Below are 25,984 nucleotides of genomic sequence, written 5' to 3'. Positions count from 1 at the left end.
AGCAGAGTTTAGGATGGATTGGAGTGGTACCAGAGTGTTAGAGGGGAGACCAGAGAGTAGGAGGTTGCAGTAGTCGAGGTAGGAGATGATAAGGGCATGTACTAGTGTTTTTGTGGTTTCATGGTCAAGGAATACACGGATCCGGGAATGTTTTTGAGTTGGAATCGGCAGGAGGAGACAAGGGGGATTCTGCTTTTCCAGCACTTAAAAGTTCTGTATATGGAGACCGCTAACTATGAAAAATCTGGGCTCCAGGAGGCAAATACCAATCTGTCGCTACCGAATCTTGCTGTGTGGTTAAGCAGTACTGTGCATCCTTATATAGGGTATTTCTACATTCAATAAAAATTGTGGGCCACATTTTGGTGAAATTTTTACCCATTTTCATTTCATTTCTGAAAATGTAAAATCTGGGGCTAAAACTAAATTTTGGCACATCAGGGGCTCTTCAAATGAAACATGGAATCCACTAATTATGCCAGCAAATTTTACATTCAAAAAGTCAAATGGTGCTACTTCCCTTTCAATCCCTGCAGTGCACCCAAACGGTAGCTTTCACCCACATATGGGGTATCTGCGAACGCAGGAGAAATTACACAACAAATTGTATGGTGCAATTTTCTTGTTTTACGCTTGTAAAAATAATAAATTTGGGGCTAAAAAGTATTTTTGTGGGCAAATTTTTATTTCTTTTTTTTTTTCATGGCTTAATGAATCCAGCAAATTTTACATTCAAAAAGTAAAATGGCGCTCTTCCGAGGTCTGCCGTACATCCCCACAGTGGTTTCCCCACTCCCCCCCCCCACATATGGATATCAGCATGCTCAGGAGAAATTGCCCAGCAAATTTTGGGGTCCTTTTTTTCAGTTACCTTTGCAAAAATAAAAATATTTAGGTCATAAGTTAAATTGTTCTGAAAAAACTTAAATGTAAATTTTATTTCCCACATTTCAAGAAGGCACTCTTCAGTTTTTATTATTCTTTATATCTCATGTTAATTCTATTTTGTGGTTCAGTATGAATATGGCTAGAGCAAATTTTTATAGTGTAGTTTTTATGACTTGCTGCATTTACACAAAAAAACTACCAAATGTCTTTATGCTGCTATATTCTATAGGTCCATGTTTTTTTTGTTTTTTTGTTAACATATTGGCTTAGTTTTTGCCTCATGATGATCTGATGTTTCACCATTAGTACCACTCTAGAATACATACAACAATGTGATCATTTTTATACAAACAAGCAGCTGAAGATGCTGGCAGTAGAGGGATTTGAGAAAGCAGAACAAAAAAAAGGGGGAGAAGCCAGCGCAGCCTAAGGTTAAGACGCAATACATAAAGCGCAAATGCACATATTAATTTCTAACTGTATTTTCAAAATGAGACATTTAGCAAACAATTGATCAATTCTTTGAGCCACCCCGCCTCTTCACGGCAATCTCATATTGGGGCAGTCCTACACTACGTTTTTTATATTCGCTGTGCCATAAAGGCCTCCTAAATGAACTAAATGCAAGACCACATTAAAAAAATGCTGTACCTGGAGCATATACTAAGTCACCCCCATGGCGCCAGAGTAGGCAAGCGAGGATAAAGGTTGACCAGGTCCAGACAGACATTTCGGATCCAACCTCCACACTGCCCATCCAGTACCACAGATGAAGAGTGAAACAGGCTGAGGCACAGGTGCATAATTAAACAAAGCCTGAGGCAGGGCAGGGCTGCTGTGTGTGGACAGCAGCCTATCAATCACTGAGACACAGAAAGAATGGCGCACATAACCAGGCGCGGCGCACGGCAACAGTGGTGGTCAGCCACTTACCAATAACAGAACAAAAAAAAGGGGGAGAAGCCAGCGCAGCCTAAGGTTAAGACGCAATACATAAAGTGCAAATGCACATATTAATTTCTAACTGTATTTTCAAAATGAGACATTTAGCAAACAATTGATCAATTCTTTGAGCCACCCCGCCTCTTCACGGCAATCTCATATTGGGGCAGTCCTACACTACGTTTTTTATATTCGCTGTGCCATAAAGGCCTCCTAAATGAACTAAATGCAAGACCACATTAAAAACATGCTGTACCTGGAGCATATACTAAGTCACCCCCATGGCGCCAGAGTAGGCAAGCGAGGATAAAGGTTGACCAGGTCCAGACAGACATTTCGGATCCAACCTCCACACTGCCCATCCAGTACCACAGATGAAGAGTGAAACAGGCTGAGGCACAGGTGCATAATTAAACAAAGCCTGAGGCAGGGCAGGGCTGCTGTGTGTGGACAGCAGCCTATCAATCACTGAGACACAGAAAGAATGGCGTACATAACCAGGCGCGGCGCACGGCAACAGTGGTGGTCAGCCACTTACCAATAACAGAACAAAAAAAAGGGGGAGAAGCCAGCGCAGCCTAAGGTTAAGACGCAATACATAAAGTGCAAATGCACATATTAATTTCTAACTGTATTTTCAAAATGAGACATTTAGCAAACAATTGATCAATTCTTTGAGCCACCCCGCCTTTTCACGGCAATCTCATATTGGGGCAGTCCTACACTACGTTTCTTATATTCGCTGTGCCATAAAGGCCTCCTAAATGAACTAAATGCAAGACCACATTAAAAACATGCTGTACCTGGAGCATATACTAAGTCACCCCCATGGCGCCAGAGTAGGCAAGCGAGGATAAAGGTTGACCAGGTCCAGACAGACATTTCGGATCCAACCTCCACACTGCCCATCCAGTACCACAGATGAAGAGTGAAACAGGCTGAGGCACAGGTGCATAATTAAACAAAGCCTGAGGCAGGGCAGGGCTGCTGTGTGTGGACAGCAGCCTATCAATCACTGAGACACAGAAAGAATGGCGCACATAACCAGGCGCGGCGCACGGCAACAGTGGTGGTCAGCCACTTACCAATAACAGAACAAAAAAAAGGGGGAGAAGCCAGCGCAGCCTAAGGTTAAGACGCAATACATAAAGTGCAAATGCACATATTAATTTCTAACTGTATTTTCAAAATGAGACATTTAGCAAACAATTGATCAATTCTTTGAGCCACCCCGCCTCTTCACGGCAATCTCATATTGGGGCAGTCCTACACTACGTTTTTTATATTCGCTGTGCCATAAAGGCCTCCTAAATGAACTAAATGCAAGACCACATTAAAAACATGCTGTACCTGGAGCATATACTAAGTCACCCCCATGGCGCCAGAGTAGTGTGGAGGTTGGATCCGAAATGTCTGTCTGGACCTGGTCAACCTTTATCCTCGCTTGCCTACTCTGGCGCCATGGGGGTGACTCAGTATATGCTCCAGGTACAGCATGTTTTTAATGTGGTCTTGCATTTAGTTCATTTAGGAGGCCTTTATGGCACAGCGAATATAAAAAACGTAGTGTAGGACTGCCCCAATATGAGATTGCCGTGAAGAGGCGGGGTGGCTCAAAGAATTGATCAATTGTTTGCTAAATGTCTCATTTTGAAAATACAGATAGAAATTAATATGTGCATTTGCGCTTTATTTATTGCGTCTTAACCTTAGGCTGCGCTGGCTTCTCCCCTTTTTTTGATTTGAGAAAGCAGACAATGTTAGTGTGTATGCACTCTTATCTCCCTTTCCTGTGTTCAGTGGCCTCTTGCTGCACACAGTAGAGTGAAATGAGTGCATATAGGAGAGAGAGATGAAAGTGCGTTCATGCTGACACTGTGTAAGTTCTCATCTGCCACTCTTGTTAGCATTGGCAACTTTGTAATCCTGTGTGTACTGAACGGCTGGTATACACAAAAAGGGATGAGAACTCTGCCTTTGCACTCTCTGACACTATGTATGCAGAAACTTGGCAGTTCCAATGTCAGTACATGCAAGGCTGGGGACTTTGGGTAGTGCTCCAAAGTAAGAGCTGTCAATCACCATGAGTGGATTGGCAGAGTATTGTAACTGAAAAGATGGAAAGGTGCACGGAGCCCTTAGCCACATCAAGAGTGCACCCAAACCCCTAATGTACAAATGTAATAAAAATGATTTTCCATAAAAAACATTTACTAAAATCTACACTACCAGTATGATTTTTTAATTTTTTTTTACAGGGGCTATATACCCTATATGAAAGTCTAAATGGTTCAGTTTCAGTTTTGAGAGTGACAGACTTTCTGTACTGTAAATTAATAGTATATTCTTTATTGGCCAAGTCAGTTACCCAACTCTGATTAAACATGCTTTTCACTTTGTAGTTGGCTTGTGAATTCCAAACTTCAGTCTTTAATTCAAAGTATTTAAATTTACTTTTTAAAAATAATTCTTGTAATTAGTAGTAATTTTCACTGGCTCAAAAGTAATTTGAGAGATTGTTTTATCCCTCAGCTCATCTAATCCATATACAGCACGTGTTGTGGATATTTGTGAAAATCCATAGCATATTTTGATACCAAATCCACCTATGCAGAGGTATAGCCTTCATTATTTACCTGTGGCATAGCCATCATTATGTTCCTGTGGCATAGCCATCATTATGTTCCTGTGGCATAGCCTTCATTATGTTCCTGTGGCATAGCCTTCACTATTTATCGGCGGCATAGCCTTCAGTATATTAATAATAATAATAATCTTTATTTTTTTATATAGCGCTAACATATTCCGCAGAGCTTTACATTTTGCACACATTATCGTCACTGTCCCCAATGGGGCTCACAATCTAAATTCCCTATCAGTATGTCTTTGGAATGTGGGAGGAAACCGGAGTGCCCGGAGGAAACCCACGCAAACACAGAGAGAACATACAAACTCTTTGCAGATGTTGTCCTTGGTGGGGTTTGAACCCAGGAATCCAGCGCTGCAATGCTATCCACTGTGCCACCGTGCTGCCCAGGTTCAGTATGTACCTGTGGCATTGCCTTCATTATGTACTTGCAGCATAGCCTCCACTATGTTCCTATGGCATAGCCTTCATTATGTACCTGTGACATAGCCTTCATTATTTACCTGTGGCATTGCCTTCATTATGTACTTGCAGCATAGCCTTCATTATGTTCCTGTGGCATAGCCTTCATTACGTATCTGTGGCATAGCCTTCATTATGTTCCTGTGGCATAGCCTTCGTTATGTACATGCACCATAGCCTTCATTATGTTCCTGTGGCATAGCCTTCATTATGTACCTGTGGCATGGCATTCATTATATTCCTGTGGTGTAGCCTTCATTATGTACTTGCAGCATAGACTTCATTATGTACTTGCAGCATAGCCTTCATTATGAATTAGGCCCTTATATGTATACAATATATCAGTTTCTGGTTTTCCTAAGTATCATTAATAAAACTGTTAGTTTTGTTTCTTTTGCAACATTTACAAAATTACTAATATTTTTTGAAGGTTATCATATTGAAAGACTTGAAACATGATGGGAATTTTACTGAGAAACAGAAAATGGAGCTCAACAAGGTAAGCCTTGTTATGATATTAGTTAGGATAGCATAGCTTTGAGGTGGTAAATGTGTTTGCTTTGCTTTTAAGAAAGGCCAATTTACTCCAGTGGTTAGCTGAATTCCATTATGCAATGTATATGATAATGTCAATTAGCAATTTTCTATGATAATAAATGTATATTTTCTCACATATTCATGTTTCACTATAAGCTTGAAATCTGTGTAACTGCATTGTTAATAGTAACATTAAATACTGTGTAACCCTTCAGCTTCTACAGATAGATTATTACAACCTGACAAAATTCTATGGAACGGTGAAGAAGGATGCAATGATATATGGCGTTATTGAATACTGTGAAAGAGGATCGCTTCGAGTAAGCTCATTCTGAATGTTTATTTAACATTTACTTACATTTAAGCCACTTACAATGAAATCAGAATTGAAACATGTGTCCAGCTAATAATTTTTTATTCATTAAAACATAGTGGTAATGAAAACAGTGATTCTATGTGAGCTTCTACTTCATCAACTTCATCTCACAAGTCCATATACTGTATATGTTTATACAGTATATAAAATTTGAATCCTAAAAGTTAAAATAGATTTAAGCCCTTCCCTCTTTAATTGCTGTTTAACCTCATAAATGTGGCTGTAAATCACTAAAAAATGGCATTTAAATGGCAAAATCCTGCTGGGGAATACTTTTAAGTGTACATCACCCCCTCCATTGACTCGATCATGGACCCCAATGGGTTCAAATGGTAACTGTGTGTATGCTGAAGGCTCCTGTGTCCACCATCTTGGTACTCCCGTGGAACAGAGCTGAGTCGGTGGTTTTTACTATACAGAGTTGTAGTGTAGTATGTGTGACGCCCAGGAGACCGGGGTACCCAGCACCGGACCAATGGAGTCTGTCTCTTGAGGGGGATGTCACGGGTGGCTTGACCCGGTGCTGTGGCCTCAGGCAATGCACAGTGTAAGGGGTATCGTGAGGGAACAGGCACTTACTTGATCAGCAGCAGGTTCTCCCAGCGGTGATGATCCCGATCCTGGATAGATGGCTATTGTCCAAATGAAAGACTGAGGCACTGAAACGTTTAACCAGTTTACTTCAACATAAAGGGATTTACAACCAGTCCTGTCACTGGTGTCTGTATGGGAACTCTGAGTTACTTTGACCCTGCCGGGGTCTTCGCCTCTTATTGTACGCAGTTTCTGTGTGGCCTTGCTGCTGTATGTGAACTGGCTGCCGGCCCAATCTGTCCCCTCCGGGTCCTGGTTCGACGGGCAACCCGAGTCCTTTTATCGGTTTACCCCCTCCGGGAGTACCGCTGAACTCTGTGTCTGTTGCTGCGTCCGGCCCTAGTGAAGCTGATATCACCTCACGTTTTTCCGGTTGCTGTATTATATATAATGAATACAGCCACGGATCCGGTATCCGTCTTTGCGCCTGTTCTGGGTAGTGATTAATGCTACCCGGTTCTCACAATGTCCTTTTTCTCTGTCCCTCTTCTCCTCAGGCCGGTGATTTGGGCCTGGAAACCGTCATAGGGCTGCTAGAAATTCAGCTGTATGACCTCTCACTTTCAGCTCCTTAGCCCAACTGCCATTTCTTCTCTCAGACCAGAATGGATCAAGGGGAGTCTCTGGAGCTCCCCCTTCTGGCCGGAGGTGGTAGTGCAGTTTTGCTATCTTAAAGGGACTCTGTCACCTGAATTTGGCGGGACTGGTTTTGGGTCATATGGGCGGAGTTTTCGGGTGTTTGATTCACCCTTTCCTTACCCGCTGGCTGCATGCCGGCTGCAATATTGGATTGAAGTTCATTCCTGTCCTCCGTAGTACACGCCTGCGCAAATCAATCTTGCCTTGTGCAGGCGTGTACTATGGAGGACAGAGAATGAACTTCAATCCAATATTGCAGCCAGCATGCAGCTAGCGGGTAAGGAAAGGGTGAATCAAACACCTGAAAACTCCGCCCATATGACCCAAAACCAGTCCCGCCAAATTCAGGTGACAGGTTCCCTTTAATATTTGTATTTAGTGTCAGTAACTATTTTTGTGGCAAATACCACTAGGGGTGCCACATATGCAATACACACAGACGATTTTAGGTTCATGTCCCTTATGGGAAACAAATAGTAAAGTTAAAAACTAAAAAGCTTAAATATATATATATATATATATATATATATATATATATATATATATATATATATGTCAAAAAATGAGGCAGCACTCCATAGGATCAGTATTCAACTTTGCAGGATTTAATCAACCCACTGTGCAGGGCGACGTTTCGGCTCAGACTGAGCCTTTCTCAAGGCTTGAGAAAGGCTCAGTCTGAGCCAAAACGTCGCCCTGCACAGTGGGTTGATTAAATCCTGCAAAGTTGAATACTGATCCTATGGAGTGCTGCCTCATTTTTTGACATTTATCGATTATCTGGATATATGGACTGTTATCCTGGGGCCCTGCACCTGAAGATAAGTTAATATTGTGCTGTTCCCTTTTTTTCTACGTATATATATATATATATATATATATATATATACTGCATATACCCCGCACCAGCAGCAAGCATGGCAGAGGAGTTGGTTTTCTCCTGTCATGTACTTGCTCCTTCACCCCAATCCCACTGCCACCCTCTGTTACCCTCCCTTCCTTTGAGGTGCACTCTGTGCGCATCTATGCCACCACCAACCTCCAACTGGCTGTCATTTACCGCCCCTCAGGGCCAGCCACCACCTTCTTTGACCACTTCACCACCTGGCTACTTCATTTCCTTTCTGCAGACATCCCCACTATCATCATGGGCGACTTCAACATACCCATTGACACTTCCCTCTCAGCTGCCACTAAACTTCTATCTCTCACTTCCTCCTTTGGCCTCACTCAATAGTCTTCTGCAGCCACTCACAAAGATGGTCACACATTGGACCTCATCTTCACCCGCCTCTGCTCCCTATCTAACCTCTCTAACTCACCTCTTCCTCTTTTTGACCACAATCTACTCACATTATCTTCCCTCTCCACTCCTTGTCTACAATCCCCACCCCACAACTTGCACACCCTAGCAGAAATCTTAAACACCTTGATCTACATTCACTCTCTGAATCCCTACTCCCTCTCACAGACATTTTCCCTACACAATGCGGATGATGCTGCCGCTCTATATAACACCACAATAGCTGCAGCTTTGGAATCGCTTGCCCCTCTCACACATACCAAAGTGTTATGACCTGGTGGTCAGGACAATAATGGACCTGGTGGTTAAGAGCACACGGAATGACCTGATAGTTACTGATAATAAGGACGAGCTCTGGGATGTGGGAACTCTGCTGACCGCAATCCCTAAACCCCTAAACCTATCAAACACACTAGAAATAGCCGTGGATTGCGCCTAACGCTCCCTATGCAACTCGGCACAGCCTAAGAAACTAGCTAGCCCTGAAGATAGAAAAATAAAGCCTACCTTGCCTCAGAGAAATTCCCCAAAGGAAAAGGCAGCCCCCCACATATAATGACTGTGAGTAAAGATGAAAATTGTTGTGAATTCTGTGGCTGAAATCACTCCTGTGGTCACAAGTGGTACTGCAGCTTCTGAGCTTCCTCCCTCAGGTGTTCTGGTGAGCTTGTTAACTGCTTCATTACTTAACTCCGCCTGATGCTGCTATCCTTGCTCCTTGTCAATGTTTCAGTGTTGGATCTGAGCTTCTCCTGATTGTTCCTGTGACCTGCTGCTCTGTATAGCTAAGTGCGTTTTGCTTTTTTGTTGCTTTTTTTCTGTCCAGCTTGTCTTTTGCTTTGCTGGAAGCTCTGAGACGCAAAGGGTGTACCGCCGTGCCGTTAGTTCGGCACGGTGGGTTTTTTTTTTGCCCCCTTTGCATGGTTTTGCTTTAGGGTTTTTTGTAGACTGCAAAGTTCGCTTTACTGTCCTCGCTCTGTCCTAGAATATCGGGCCCCACTTTGCTGAATCTATTTCATCCCTACGTTTTGTCTTTTCATCTTACTCACAGTCATTATATGTGGGGGGCTGCCTTTTCCTTTGGGGAATTTCTCTGGGGCAAGTCAGGCCTATTTTTCTATCTTCAGGCTAGCTAGTTTCTTAGGCTGTGCCGAGTTGCCTAGGTAGTTGTTAGGCGCAATCCACAGCCGCTTTTAGTTGTGTTTAGGATAGGATCAGGTGTGCAGTCTACAGAGTTTCCACGTCTCAGAGCTCGTTCTTGTATTTTTGGGTATTTGTCAGATCACTGTGTGCGCTCTGATCGCTAAGCACACTGTGTTTCTGGTTTGCCTTCATAACACCTGTCATTAGCGAACATAACAGAAAATACAAACACAGAGATGAAATAGATTTAGCAAAGTGAGGCCCGACTTACTGAACAGACCGAGGATAGGAAAGGTTACTTTGCGGTCAGCACAAAAACCTACAAAAAGACCACGAAGAGGGTGCAAAAAGACCCTCCGCACCGACTCACGGTGCGGAGGCGCTCCCTCTGCGTCCCAGAGCTTCCACCAAGCAAGACAACAAATTAAATAGTAAGCTGGACAGAAAAATAGCAAACCAAAGAAATACAATCTGGAACTTAGCTTCTGATGGGAAGACAGGTCACAAGAACGATCCAGGAGTCAACAGACCAATACTGGAACATTGACAGGTGGCATGGAGCAAAGATCTAAGTGGAGTTAAATAGAGCAGCAGCTAACGAATTAACCTCGTCACCTGTGAAACTCAGAAACACCCACCAGAGGAAGTCCATGGACAGAACCAGCCGAAGTACCATTCATGACCACAGGAGGGAGCCCGACAACAGAATTCACAACAGTACCCCCCCTTGAGGAGGGGTCACCGAACCCTCACCAGAGCCCCCAGGCCAACCAGGATGAGCCAAATGAAAGGCACGAACCAGATCGGCAGCATGAACATCAGAGGCAAAAACCCAGGAATTATCTTCCTGACCATAACCCTTCCACTTGACCAGGTACTGGAGTTTCCATCTCGAAACACGAGAATCCAAAATCTTCTCCACCACATACTCCAACTCCCCCTCAACTAACACCGGGGCAGGAGGATCAACGGATGGAACCACAGGCGCCACGGATCTCCGCAATAACGACCTATGGAACACATTATGGATGGCAAAAGAAGCAGGAAGGGCCAAACGAAATGACACAGGATTGATAACCTCAGAAATCTTATACGGACCAATGAAACGAGGCTTAAACTTAGGAGAGGAAACCTTCATAGGAACATAACAAGACGACAACCAAACCAAATCCCCAACACGAAGTCGGGGACCCACACAGCACCGGCGGTTAGCGAAACGTTGAGCCTTCTCCTGGGACAATGTCAAATTGTCCACCACATGAGTCCAAATCTGCTGCAACCTATCCACCACAGTATCTACACCAGGACAGTCTGAAGACTCAACCTGCCCTGAAGAGAAACGAGGATGGAAACCAGAATTGCAGAAAAACGGCGCAACCAAAGTAGCCGAGCTGGCCCGATTATTAAGGGCGAACTCAGCCAATGGCAAAAAGGACACCCAATCATCCTGATCAGCAGAAACAAAGCATCTCAGATATGTTTCCAAAGTTTGATTAGTTCGTTCGGTTTGGCCATTTGTCTGAGGATGGAAAGCCGAGGAAAAAGACAAATCAATGCCCATCCTAGCACAAAAGGATCGCCAAAACCACGCCAGAGAGGCAACGGGAGATTAGGGAGGTTAATAAGTGGCTCAAGAATTGGTGTAGGAAAGAGGGGTTTGGGTTCCTGCAGAACTGGGCCGACTTCTCAGTTGGCTACAGGCTCTACGCTAGGGACGGGCTGCACCTCAATGGGGAGGGTGCAGCTGTGCTGGGGGAGAGAATGGCTAGAAGGTTGGAGGAGTGTTTAAACTAGGAATTGGGGGGGAGGGTATTCATTTTATAGGAGGGGAAGATAGTGCAGACAGAGTCCTGGGCACAAATAAGGAAGTTGGGGGTGGCGGTGGCATGGGGGGTGGGGTCAGAACAGTTAATAATTTAAGAAATAGAAGTACAGAGAGGAACATAAAGTGCATGTATACTAATGCCAGAAGCCTCGCCAACAAAATGGACGAATTAGAACTAATGTTGTTGGAGCATAATTATGACATGGTGGGGATATCTGAAACGTGGCTGGATGAGAGCCATGACAGGGCTGTTAATTTGCAGGGCTATAGCCTGTTCAGAAATGACCGTACAGATAAGCGAGGGGGAGGGGTGTGTCTATATGTAAAATCATCCTTAAAACCCATCCTGCGCGATAATATAGGTGAATTTAATGAAAATGTAGAATCCCTGTGGGTGGAGATAAGGGGAGGGGGAAAAAATAATAAATTACTGATAGGGGTTTGTTATAAATCTCCAAAAATAATGGAAGCAATGGAGAATATCCTCGTAAAGCAAATAGATGAAGATGCGACTCAAGGAGAAGTCATTATTATGGGGGACTTCAACTACCCTGAAATAGATTGGGGAACAGAAACCTGCAGTTCCAGCAAAGGTAATCGGTTTTTGACAATTATGAGAGACAATTACCTTTCACAACTGGTTCAGGACCCAACAAGAAGGGGGGCACTGCTAGACCTAATATTAACCAACAGGCCAGACCGCATATTAAATATAAGGGTTGGGCGTTACTTGGGAAATAGCGATCACAAAATAATAAGTTTTCATGTATCCTTTAAAAAGATGTGTAGTAGAGGGGTTACAAGGACACTAAACTTCAGGAGGGCAAATTTCCAACGGATGAGAGAGGATCTTGGTGCAATTAACTGGGACGATATCCTGAGACACAAAAATACACAGAGAAAATGGGAGACGTTTATTAGCATCCTGGATAGGACCTGTGCACAGTATATACCGTATGGGAATAAACATATTAGAAATAGGAGGAAACCAATATGGCTAAATAGAGCTGTAAGGGGCGCAATAAGGGACAAAAAGAAAGCATTTAGAGAATTAAAGGAAGTAGGTAGTGAGGAGGCATTAAATAAATACAGAAAATTAAATAAATTCTGTAAAAAGCAAATCAAGGCAGCAAAGATTGAGACAGAGAGACTCATTGCCAGAGAGAGTAAAAATAATCCTAAAATATTCTTTAACTACATAAATAGTAAGAAACTAAAAAATGATAGTGTTGGCCCCCTTAAAAATAGTCTGGGTGAGATGGTGGATGAGGATGAGGAAAAAGCCAATGTGCTAAATGACTTTTTTTCATCAGTATTTACACAAGAAAATCCCATGGCAGACAAAATGTCTAGTGATAAAAATTCCCAATTAAATGTCACCTGCTTAACCCAGCAGGAAGTGCGGCGGCATCTAAAAATCACTAAAATTGACAAATCTCCGGGCCCGGATGGGATACACCCTCGAGTACTGCAGGAATTAAGTACAGTCATTGATAGACCATTATTTTTAATCTTTAAAGACTCCATAATAACAGGGTCTGTGCCACAGGACTGGCGTATAGCAAATGTGGTGCCAATATTCAAAAAGGGAACAAAAACTGAACTCGGAAACTATAGGCCAGTAAGCTTAACCTCTACTGTGGGTAAAATCCTGGAGGGCATTCTAAGGGACGCTATACTGGAGTATCTGAAGAGGAATAACCTCATGACCCAGTATCAGCACGGGTTTACTAGGGACCGTTCATGTCAGAATAATTTGATCAGTTTCTATGAAGAGGTAAGTTCCGGATTGGACCAAGGGAACCCAGTGGATGTAGTGTATATGGACTTTTCAAAAGCTTTTGATACGGTGCCACACAAAAGGTTGATACATAAAATGAGAATAATGGGGATAGGGGAAAATATGTGCAAGTGGGTTGAGAGCTGGCTCAGGGATAGGAAACAAAGGGTGGTTATTAATGGAACACACTCGGACTGGGTAGCGGTTAGCAGTGGGGTACCACAGGGGTCAGTATTGGGCCCTCTTCTTTTTAACATATTTATTAATGACCTTGTAGGGGGCATTCAGAGTAGAATTTCAATATTTGCAGATGACACTAAACTCTGCAGGGTAATCAATACAGAGGAGGACAATTTTATATTACAGGATGATTTATGTAAACTAGAAGCTTGGGCTGATAAATGGCAAATGAGCTTTAATGGGGATAAATGTAAGGTCATGCACTTGGGTAGAAGTAATAAGATGTATAATTATGTGCTTAATTCTAAAACTCTGGGCAAAACCGTCAATGAAAAAGACCTGGGTGTATGGGTGGATGACAAACTTAAATTCAGTGGCCAGTGTCAGGCAGCTGCTACAAAGGCAAATAAAATAATGGGATGCATTAAAAGAGGCATAGATGCTCATGAGGAGAATATAATTTTACCTCTATACAAGTCACTAGTTCGACCACACTTAGAATACTGTGCACAGTTCTGGTCTCCGGTGTATAAGATAGACATAGCTGAACTGGAGCGGGTGCAGAGAAGAGCGACCAAGGTTATTAGAGGACTGGGGGGTCTGCAATACCAAGATAGGTTATTACACTTGGGGCTATTTAGTTTGGAAAAACGAAGACTAAGGGGTGATCTCATTTTAATGTATAAATATATGAGGGGACAGTACAAAGACCTTTCTGATGATCTTTTTAATCATAGACCTGAAACAGGGACAAGGGGGCATCCTCTGCGGTTGGAGGAAAAAAGGTTTAAGCATAATAACAGACACGGATTCTTTACTGTAAGAGCAGTGAGACTATGGAACTCTCTGCCGTGTGATGTTGTAATGAGTGATTCATTACTTAAATTTAAGAGGGGACTGGATACCTTTCTGGAAAAGTATAATGTTACAGGGTATATACACTAGATTCCTTGATAGGGCGTTGATCCAGGGAACTAGTCTGATTGCCGTATGTGGAGTCGGGAAGGAATTTTTTTCCCCAATGTGGAGCTTACTCTTTGCACATGGGGTTTTTTTGCCTTCCTCTGGATCAACATGTTAGGGCATGTTAGGTTAGGCTATGGGTTGAACTAGATGGACATATAGTCTTCCTTCAACCTTAATAACTATGTAACTATGTAACTATGTAAAAACCTTGAAACAAACTGGGAACCTCTGTCAGAAACGATGTTCTCCGGGATACCATGTAAACGAACCACATGCTGGAAAAATAATGGCACCAAATCAGAGGAGGAAGGCAATTTAGACAAAGGTACCAAATGGACCATCTTAGAAAAGCGATCACAAACCACCCAAATGACCGACATCTTTTGAGAGACGGGGAGATCCGAAATAAAATCCATAGAAATATGCGTCCAGGGCCTCTTCGGGACCGGCAAGGGCAAAAGCAACCCACTGGCACGAGAACGGCAGGGCTTAGCCCGAGCACAAGTCCCACAGGACTGCACAAAAGAATGCACATTCCGCGACAAAGACGGCCACCAGAAGGATCTAGCCACCAAATCTCTGGTACCAAAGATTCCAGGATGCCCAGCCAACACTGAACAATGAATCTCAGAGATAACTCTACTAGTCCATCTATCAGGGACAAACAGTTTCTCCGCTGGGCAACGGTCAGGTCTATCAGCCTGAAATTTTTGCAGCACCAGCCGCAAATCAGGGGAGATGGCAGACAAAATTACCCCCTCTTTGAGAATACCCGCCGGCTCAGGAACACCCAGAGAGTCAGGCACAAAACTCCTTGACAGGGCATCAGCCTTCACATTCTTAGAGCCCGGAAGGTACGAAACCACAAAATCAAAATGGGAGAAAAATAATGACCATCGAGCCTGTCTCGGATTCAACCGTTTGGCAGACTCAAGATAAGTCAAATTCTTGTGATCTGTCAAGACCACCACGAGATGCTTGGCTCCTTCCAGCCAATGACGCCACTCCTCGAATGCCCACTTCATGGCCAACAATTCACGATTACCAACATCATAGTTACACTCAGCAGGCGAAAACTTTCTAGAAAAGAAAGCACATGGCTTCATCACCGAGCCATCAGAACTTATGATACGATACGATACGATACGATACACTTTATTGATCCCGTGGGAAATTATGGTATCACAGCAGCACAACTTAAATCATAAAAATAATAAAGGAATTACATAGTTGACATGACAGTTTGTTGACAGAAGAACATTATACATTAGAATAGGACATACACAACGAGTGAACTGAAATGTAGAGAAATAAGTAGACTATCACCTTGGTGGTTTAACCCTAATGTTATTATTGTACATTCCCATGGCAGTTGGCACAAACGATTTCCTATATTTTTCCTTCTTACACCTCAGAAGTATTAGCCGGTTACTGAAGGTGCTCTTCTGTCTCATGAATAGCTCATATAATGGATGTGCATTATTGTTCATAATTGCCATACACTTTTTCAGAGTTCTTCTCTCCACTACCTCCCCAAAAGAGTCCAGATTACAGCCCACAGCAGAACTTGCCTTCTTGATAATCTTATTCAGCTTATTAGCATCAGAGGCCCGCACACTACTACCCCAGCATGTGATTGCAAAAAAGATGGCACTTGCCACTACAGATTGGTAGAACATTTCTAACATTTTGCTGCACACATTAAAAGACCTCAGTTTCCTTAGGAAATACAATCTGCTCATCCCCTTCTTGTAGACAAACTCTGAGTGGCATCTCCAGTCCAGTTTGCTATCCAAATGGACCCCCAAATATTTGTAACTCTCCCCCTGCTCGACCTCCTGACCAGCAATAGTGATCGGTAAGCATTCCAACTTAATCCTGCTATAGTTGGCCACCAACTCCTTAGTTTTCTTAACATTTAGTTGCAGATAGTTACCATTGCACCAATCCACGAAATTCGACACCACACTTCTGTATTCCTCATCCCCCTGATCCCCCCTAATGCATCCCACAACCACGGAGTCATCCGAAAATTTTTGAAGGTGGCAAAGTTCAGATTTATACTGAAAGTCTGAAGTATACAGTGTGAATAGAAAGGGTGCAAGCACCGTTCCCTGGGGGGCACCTACACTGCTCAATAATCTGCTTGACACAACTGCTCCCATCTGTACAAACTGTGGCCGATCTGATAGGTAGTCAGTTATCCAATTTCTCATCCCCACCTCCACCTTCATATCAGTCATCTTTTTGTGTTGTAAAAGTGGCTGCAGGTAGTTAAATGCACTCGAGAAATCGAAGAACATCGCTCGCACCGTGGTTCCGTCAGTCTCCAGAAATGAATGTACCCTATGTAACAGAGAAAGAATAGCATCATCCACCTCCAATCTATGTCGGTAAGCAAACTGAAGGGGATCGATAAAAGCATTGACCCTTGGTCTTAAGTGAGCAAGCACTAATCTTTCCAAGGCCTTCATAGCGTGAGATGTTAAGGCTACAGGACGATAGTCATTTAGGGTTGCAGGAAAAGAAGTCTTGGGTACCGGCACCAGACAGGAAGTTTTCCATAGCACAGGTACCCTCTGTGTTTGTATACTTCCATTAAATAGGCGCGTAAAGACAGTACACAGCTGGTCTGCACAAACTTTAAGGACACGTGAGCTGAGTCCATCTGGTCCTGCAGCTTTACCAATGTTAAGTGACTTAAACTGCCTCCTCACATCATTTTCGGATACTCTAAAATTAGTCTGCTCATCCTCCAATATCGATGTTGCAGAATTTGCACCCAGGTCCCCTCCACTATCAGTTGGCACATGTACACATGTACTGCTGAACCTGTTGAAATACTCATTCATCTCATTAGCCTTGTCCATTGTTCCTGGATCATTTTCAGGCCTCCGCTTAAGCCCAGTCAGTAATTTCATTCCTGCCCAAACCTCTCTGGTATTATTGTGGGACAGTTTCTTTTCAAGTTTAATTCTGAAGGCTTCCTGGGCCTCCTTTATTTTATGCTTCAATTCATGCTGTATCATTTTAATTTTCTCTTTGTCACCTACTTTAAATGCCTTTTTTTTCCTGTTGAGCAAATGCTTCAATTCCTTTGTTATCCATGGCTTGTTGTTTGCAAAACACCTAATCTTTTTAGTCGGCACCAGCATATCAGTGCAGAAGTTAATGTAGTCAGTCACTCTGCCAACCACTTCATTAACATTTGTATACTCGTCCATTGTCCCAAGCAGCACATCCCAGTCTGTAAGATGAAAGCAATCCTGCAAAGCCTGTTCATTTGTTGGACACCACATTCTAACTGATTTAAAGGTAGCCGGCTGTTTTTTAACAACAGGTTGGTAGACTGGTGACAATAGTACAAGATTGTGATCAGACTTCCCCAAGGGCGGCAGGGTAGACGATGAATAAGCATTCTTGACATTCGCATAGAGTAAGTCTAAAGTAATATTGTCACGTGTTGTACATTTCACAAATTGATAGAATTTAGGTAAGGCAGTAGAAATTTTAGCCCGGTTAAAATCCCCAGAGATTACAGTAAGCGAGTTGGGGTGTTTCATCTGGAGCCGGGCAATGACTCCTGACAGCACTTCACCTGCAGCCTCATGGTTTGCAGTTGGTGGTATGTACAACACTATTGCAGTAACAAGCGAGAATTCTCTAGGAATATAGTAAGGTCTGAGGACAACAACTAGCAATTCAATGTTAGGACAACAATGGCGCTCCCTTACTGTCACATGCCCCTGATTGCACCAACCGTTGTTTATGTAGAGTATAACTCCACCGCCCTTTTTTTTGCCGCTCTTCATAGTGTCTCTATCCGCCCGGACCATGTGAAATCCTGGTACTGAGACACTTGAGTCTGGGATCTCGCCACGTAACCATGTTTCAGTAAAACACATCAAACTGCATTCCTTGTATTCCCTCTGGGTCCGTATTAATGCCAGCAGTTCATCCGACTTATTACCCAGTGATTGAACATTCCCCATGATGATGGACGGAACTACAGGTTTAAACCGTCTTCGCCTTGCCTTAAGTTTTTTGCCCGCTCTGCAGCCTCTGTAGGGTCGCCTTACCTCACACGGGACATGTGGTCTGCCCACTGCAGGAGAAGACATTAGCCTGCGCAGCTCCAGAAGTCGTCCCCTTGAGTAAGCAACACGTTTATGAACAGACTTAGGGACATCAATCAAAACCTTGCCCATGTTAGTTGCACTAAGCCTGTCCGTGTAGGGAGGCATACAGTGCACTCCTCCAGACATAGCTGTGCCAATTCCCAGACAGGTAGTGGCCGCCTGGCAGTAGGTGCGTATAATACCAGTCCTAGGTTGCAAGGTGATCACAAATGCACTGTAAATCCAGATAGCTTCGGGTAGCAGCAAACATCCAAGGAAAACCTTCCAGGGGAGCCAAGGATCAGAAGCATACATCCAGAAAGCTGTGGTCACTTCTTTGCGACAAAACAGCCCCTGCTCCAATCTCAGAAGCATCAACCTCAACCTGAAACGGAAGCGAAACATCTGGCTGGCACAACACAGGGGCAGAAGAAAAACGACGCTTCAACTCCTGAAAAGCCTCTACAGCCGCAGAAGACCAATTGACCACATCAGCACCCTTCTTGGTCAAATCAGTCAACGGTTTAACAACAGTAGAAAAATTAGCGATGAAGCGCCGATAAAAATTAGCAAAGCCCAGGAACTTTTGCAGGCTCTTCACAGACGTCGGCTGAGTCCAATCGTAAATGGCCTGGACTTTAACAGGGTCCATCTCGATAGTAGAAGGGGAAAAAAATGAACCCCAAAAATGAAACCTTCTGAACTCCAAAGAGACACTTTGACCCCTTCACAAACAAGGAATTAGCACGAAGGACCTGGAACACCATTCTGACCTGCTTCACATGAGACTCCCAATCATCCGAAAAGACCAAAATATCATCCAAATACACAATCAGGAATTTATCCAGGTACTTTCGGAAGATGTCATGCATAAAGGACTGAAATACTGATGGAGCATTGGAAAGCCCGAATGGCATAACCAGGTACTCAAAATGGCCCTCGGTCGTATTAAATGCTGTTTTCCATTCATCGCCTTGTTTAACCCTCCGTCACATATAACTGATCTGACAGGCGCTTCTCTTTTACTTTCATTTCTCCTTCCTCACCAGATTGTGAGGAAACCCACTCCCTCCAGGTAGTCTCCTGTCTCTTGAAGGTCTGTGAAATCTGATATCACAGTTGGATTTCAGAGCTTCAGGGGAGAGGATATAGCTGCACAGATCTCTCAGTCTCATTGTATGTGAATACGTCACATTCAGTAAGGTTGGTATTTTATGTTTTTATTCATCACAATAGTTTATTTAGCTTGTTTTATGAATGTATAGCACAAAATGTGAGGATATTTCATAGAAATAAGGGAGATTTTATAAAAGAAAGTGTGCTGCTCAGGCATATACAGTAGTTCCCTAACATATTCCTTCTCTTGCTTCAGATTATCTGCTGAAATGGAGAGGAAAATGTACAATTTATCCAAACAACTTGATGTTGAGGAAGTAACAAACATGCTGTTAGATGATAGAGACCTCACACTGAATGAGGATTTAGGAGAGGAAAGTGAGATTGATTCTCATGATGAGGTGGAAGAATGTGTCCTGGATTCTGAAACAGAGCAAGATGGTGACAGTGGTGAGGATGAAGAAGTTGGATCATATTATATTGGAAAAGATAAAAATACTAAATGGAACAAGAAGCCATTCCAGAAAAAACGTAGGGAACCTTTAAACATTATTACTCACCTTCCTGCAGTAATAGGAACTGCACGTAATGCAAAAACTGCAGTTGAATGCTGGAACAGTATATTTACAGATGACATTCTGGACTCTATTGTCACATATACCAACCAATATATAGACATTATAAAGGACAAGTACATCTGCAACAGAACCATCAAGCCCACAGATGAAATAGAACTGCGTGCTTTTTTTGGATTACTGTACCTTGCAGGAGCTTATAGGGCAAATAGACAAAGTTTGGAGGAACTTTGGGGTAAAGATGGGGATGGAGTTGAAAAATTTAGCCTTGTTATGTCCATAAACAGATTCAAGATTCTAATTCGTTGCCTTCGGTTTGACGACAGAACTACCCGAACCGAACGCAAAACACATGACCGACTTGCTCCAATTCGTGATATATTTCAAAGATTTGTTGTAAACTGTAAACAAGTTATTACCCTGGAGAGAATCTCACTATTGACGAAATGCTCCCTGGTTTTCGTGGTAGATGTGCCTTTCGTCAATATATTCCATCAAAGCCAAACAAATATGGAATAAAAATTTATGCCCTTGTTGATGCCAGTAAGACCTACACTTACAACCTGGAAGTTTATGCAGGAAAACAACCAGAAGGTCCTTACTGTGTGAGCAACAAACCCATTGATGTTGTAAAAAGACTGGCTGAACCCTTATTTGGATCGGGTCGCAATATTACAGCTGACAATTGGTTTACAAGTTGTGATCTGATTGATTATCTGAAAATTCAGAAGCTGTCATATGTGGGAACTGTAAGAAAAAACAAAAGGGAATTGCCGCCACAGTTTGTAAGTGTGAAAGAGAGACAACAGTACAGCAGTATGTTTGCATTCCATAATGGAAAGGCTTTAGTTTCCTATGTACCACATGCCAAAAAAATCGTAGTTCTTCTATCAACACTTCATGATGATGCTGCCATCGATCCTGGGACTGGGGCAGAAAAAAACCCGGAGATAATTAAATTTTACAATGCCACCAAAGGGGGTGTGGATACAGCAGATCAGATGTGCTCCACTTTCAACATCAGCAGAAACATCAAACGCTGGCCAATGGTCATATTTTTTGCTATGTTGAATTTGGGTGGTATAAATTCACAAGTAATTTATCTTGAAAACAAGCTTGAACCACTCCGTAGACGATTGTATCTGAAAAAATTGGCCCATGAACTAGTACTTGGAGAGCTACGCAGGAGAAGCGTGAAAACAATCGGTATCCCCTCTCGCCTTCAAGTTCAGCTCAAAAGGTTCCGCCCAGAAGATGATGGTGAAAAGTCACCATCTGCACCACCTCACAAAAGAAGGAGATGCACCACCTGCCAAACGGAAAGCGGAACCAGAAGGCTTTCAAATTATGAATGTCTCAAATGTCATAAAGCAATTTGCCTGACACATGCAAAAATGGTGTGTAATTCTTGCTATTTGCTCTGCAAGTGTGACTTTTCTGGGGAAACCTCAGCATCTACTTCTGATTGAATATGTTTTTAATAGTACTTAAGGTACCTTAAAATTAAGTTTGTGTTCAAAAATTTTCTTTGTACATTTTTTTGAGAGAGTCGAACTGGGGACTATTTGGCGGGAGTTTTGAAAAGTTTGTATTTCATAGTTATTAGTTTTATGTTAAGTAAATGTTTTTTTTTGCAACTGATTATGTGTAGTCTCTTTTATTACATCCCTATGAAGGTCACTGATCACTTTTAGAGCACTGAAATTGCAAACATTAGATATTATAGGTATTTTTCCAGCAGGCGCCTGACAGGCACATTGTATGTGAACTCGTTAGTCCGAATATTGTATGTGACGGAGAGTTAATACGCACAAGATTATACGCCCCTTGAAGATCTATCTTGGTGAACCAACTAGCCCCTTTAATACGAGCAAACAAATCAGACAGCAACGGCAAAGGATACTGAAATTTGACTGTAATTTTATTAAGAAGGCGGTAATCAATACAAGGTCTCAAAGAACCATCCTTCTTGGCCACAAAAAAGAACCCTGCTCCTAACGGTGATGACGACGGGCGAATATGGCCTTTCTCCAAGGATTCCTTTATATAACTCCACATAGCGGCGTGTTCTGGCACAGATAAATTGAACAATCGGCCCTTAGGAAACTTACTACCAGGAATCAAATTAATTGCACAATCGCAATCCCTATGAGGAGGTAGGGCACTGGCTTTGGGCTCATCAAAAACATCCCGATAATCCGACAAAAACTCTGGAACTTCAGAAGGAGTGGAAGACGAAATAGACAAAAATGGAACATCACCATGTACCCCCTGGCAACCCCAGCTGGACACAGACATAGATTTCCAGTCCAATACTGGATTATGAACCTGTAGCCATGGCAACCCCAAAACGACCACATCATGCAGATTATGCAACACCAGAAAGCGGATATCCTCCTGATGTGCAGGAGCCATGCACATGGTCAATTGGGTCCAATACTGAGGCTTATTCTTGGCCAAAGGCGTAGCATCAATTCCTCTCAATGGAATAGGATACTGCAAGGGCTCCAAGAAAAAACCACAGCACCTAGCATACTCCAAGTCCATCAAATTCAGGGCAGCGCCTGAATCCACAAATGCCATAACAGAATAGGATGACAAAGAGCAAATCAGAGTAACAGACAATAGAAATTTAGACTGTACCGTACCAATGGTGGCAGACCTAGCGAGCCGCTCAGTGTGCCTAGGACAATCGGAGATAGCATGAGTGGAATCACCACAGTAAAAACATAGCCCATTCCGACGTCTGTGTTCTTGCCGTTCAGCTCTGGTCAAAGTCCTATCACATTGCATAGGCTCAGGCCCATGCTCAGATAGTACCGCCAAATGGTGCACAGCGTTACGCTCACGCAAGCGTCGATCGATCTGAATGGCCAAGGACATAGACTCATTCAGATCAGCAGGCATGGGAAACCCCACCATGACATCCTTAAGGGCTTCAGAGAGACCCTTTCTGAAGATTGCTGCCAGGGCACATTCATTCCACTGAGTGAGCACAGACCACTTTCTAAAGTTCTGACAATATATCTCCGCTTCATCCTGACCCTGACACAGAGCCAGCAAGATTTTCTCTGCCTGATCCACTGAATTAGGTTCGTCATAAAGCAATCCAAGCGCCAGGAAAAACGCATCAACATCACGCAATGCCGGATCTCCTGGCGCAAGGGAAAATGCCCAGTCTTGAGGGTCACCACGTAACAAAGAAATAATGATCTTTACTTGTTGAACAGGGTCACCTGAGGAGCGAGGTTTCAAGGCAAGAAACAATTTACAATTATTTTTGAAATTCAAGAACTTAGATCTATCACCAAAAAAGAAATCAGGAATTGGAATCCTAGGCTCTGACATCGGATTCTGAACCACAAAATCTTGAATGTTTTGTATCCTTGTAGTGAGATTATCCATCCAAGAGGACAGACCTTGAATGTCCATGTTTACACCAGTGTCCTGAACCACCCAGAGGTAAAGGGGAAAATAGAGACAAAACACACTGCAAAGAAAAAAAAATGGTCTCAGAACTTCTCTTATCCCTCTATTGAGATGCATTAGTACTTTGGGCCACCTGTACTGTTATGACCTGGTGGTCAGGACAATAATGGACCTGGTGGTTAAGAGCACACGGAATGACCTGATAGTTACTGATAATAAGGACTAGCTCTGGGACGTGGGAACTCTGCTGACCGCAATCCCTAAACCTATCAAACACACTAGAAATAGCCGTGGATTGCGCCTAACGCTCCCTATGCAACTCGGCACAGCCTAAGAAACTAGCTAGCCCTGAAGATAGAAAAATAAAGCCAACCTTGCCTCAGAGAAATTCCCCAAAGGAAAAGGCAGCCCCCCACATATAATGACTGTGAGTAAAGATGAAAATACAAACACAGAGATGAAATAGATTTAGCAAAGTGAGGCCCGACTTACTGAACAGACCGAGGATAGGAAAGGTTACTTTGCGGTCAGCACAAAAACCTACAAAAAGACCACGCAGAGGGCGCAAAAAGACCCTCCGCACCGACTCACGGTGCGGAGGCGCGCCCTCTGCGTACCAGAGCTTCCAGCAAGCAAGACAACAAATTAAATAGCAAGCTGGACAGAAAAATAGCAAACCAAAGAAATACAATCTGGAACTTAGCTTCTGATGGGAAGACAGGTCACAAGAACGATCCAGGAGTCAACAGACCAATACTGGAACATTGACAGGTGGCATGGAGCAAAGATCTAAGTGGAGTTAAATAGAGCAGCAGCTAACGAATTAACCTCGTCACCTGTGAAACTCAGAAACACCCACCAGAGGAAGTCCATGGACAGAACCAGCCGAAGTACCATTCATGACCACAGGAGGGAGCCCGACAACAGAATTCACAACACCAAAGCTTGCAAAATCAACAGACAGCCCTGGCACATCAGCCTGACCAAAGAACTGAGGCGAGCTTCCAGGGCTGCAGAGCGGAGATGGAAAAGATCCCACTCCAACGAGCACTTTATTGCATTCAAACAGTCCCTCACTACTTTCAAGACGACACTCGCCACAGCTAAACAAAGCTACTTCACATCACTCATATCCTCCCTGTCTCACAACCCTAAACAGTTATTCAACACCTTCAACTCTCTCCTCCGTCCCCCAGCACCTCCTCCCTCCCCACTCATCTCAGCTGAAGACTTTGCCTCATTTTTCAAGCCGAAGATTGACAACATCAGAGACAGTTTTAGTTGACAACCCCCAGAGCCCTTCCTCCCAACTACCCAGCCTTACACCTCGAAAACCAACATCTCCATTGCAGAAGATCGACTGTCCACTCTACTCTCAAGATTGCATCTAACCACCTAAGCACTTGACCCGATCCCTTCCCACTTCATCCCAAACCTCGCCACAGTCTTCATCCCAACTCTAACCCATGTCTTCAACCTATCACTAACAACTGGTGTTTTCCCCTCAAGCTTTAAACATGCCACAATCACACCTATCCTCAAAAAGCCCTCTCATGACCCATCCTCTGTATCTAGCTATCGCCCTATTTCACTTCTCCCCTATGCCTCAAAACTACTGGAACAACATGTCCATCTTGAACTGTCCTCCCATCTATCTTCCTGCTCCCTTTTCGACCGCTTGCAATCAGGCTTCCGGTCACACCACTCCACTGAAACTGCCCTAACTAAGGTCACCAATGACCTATTAACCGCCAAGAGCAAGCGACACTTCTCTTTCCTCCTCCTCCTGGACCTGTCCTCTGCCTTTGACACAGTGGACCATTCCCTGTTGCTGAGGACCCTCTCATCCCTTAGCATCACTGACTTGGCCCTATCCTGGATCTCGTGATACCTAACTGACCGAACATTCAGTGTCTCCCATTCACACACCACCTCTTCACCTCGCCCCCTATCTGTCGGAGTCCCGAAAGGTTCAGTTCTAGGGCCCCTGCTTTTCTCCATTAACACTTTTGGCCTGGGACAGCTCATAAAATCTTACGGTTTTCAGTATCATCTCTATGCTGATGACACACAGATCTACATCTCTGGACCAGATATCCCCACCCCACTAACCAGAATCCCTCAATGTCTATCCGCTATTTCATCCTTCTTCTCCGCTAGATTTCTAAAACTTAACATGGACAAAACAGAATTCATTGTCTTTCCTCCATCTCATGTGACCCCCCCAACGAACCTATCCTTTACAGTATATGGCTACCCACTCTCCCCAGTCCCACAAGCTCGCTGTCTCGGGGTAATCCTTGACACAGATCTCTCCTTCAAACCACATATCCAAGCCCTTTCCACTTCCTGCCGCCTTCAACTCAAAAATATTTCACGGATCCGTACATTCCTAAGCCAAGAATCTGCAAAAACCCTAATCCATGCCCTCATCATCTCCCGCCTCAACTACTGTAACTTCCTG

At 43.5% G+C, this 25,984-nt stretch overlaps 1 protein-coding gene across 2 annotated transcripts in view; it reads left to right on the top strand.

Moving 5' to 3' along the window:
- GUCY2C (guanylate cyclase 2C) overlaps window positions 1-25,984 on the top strand; it is an 842,638-nt gene that overhangs the window by 392,306 nt on the left and 424,348 nt on the right. For both annotated transcript variants that reach the window (XM_069737068.1, XM_069737069.1), the window contains exons 14-15: window positions 5,370-5,438; window positions 5,692-5,796. In XM_069737068.1, the coding sequence (XP_069593169.1) occupies window positions 5,370-5,438; window positions 5,692-5,796 (174 nt within the window). The remainder of the gene's footprint in view (window positions 1-5,369; window positions 5,439-5,691; window positions 5,797-25,984) is intronic.

Source organism: Ranitomeya imitator, chromosome 8 (assembly GCF_032444005.1).
Source record: "Ranitomeya imitator isolate aRanImi1 chromosome 8, aRanImi1.pri, whole genome shotgun sequence".
NCBI classification, from domain to species: Eukaryota; Metazoa; Chordata; class Amphibia; order Anura; family Dendrobatidae; genus Ranitomeya; species Ranitomeya imitator.
The sequence above is the reverse complement of the archived record's forward strand: the minus strand, read 5'-3'. Positions and strand labels throughout refer to the sequence as shown.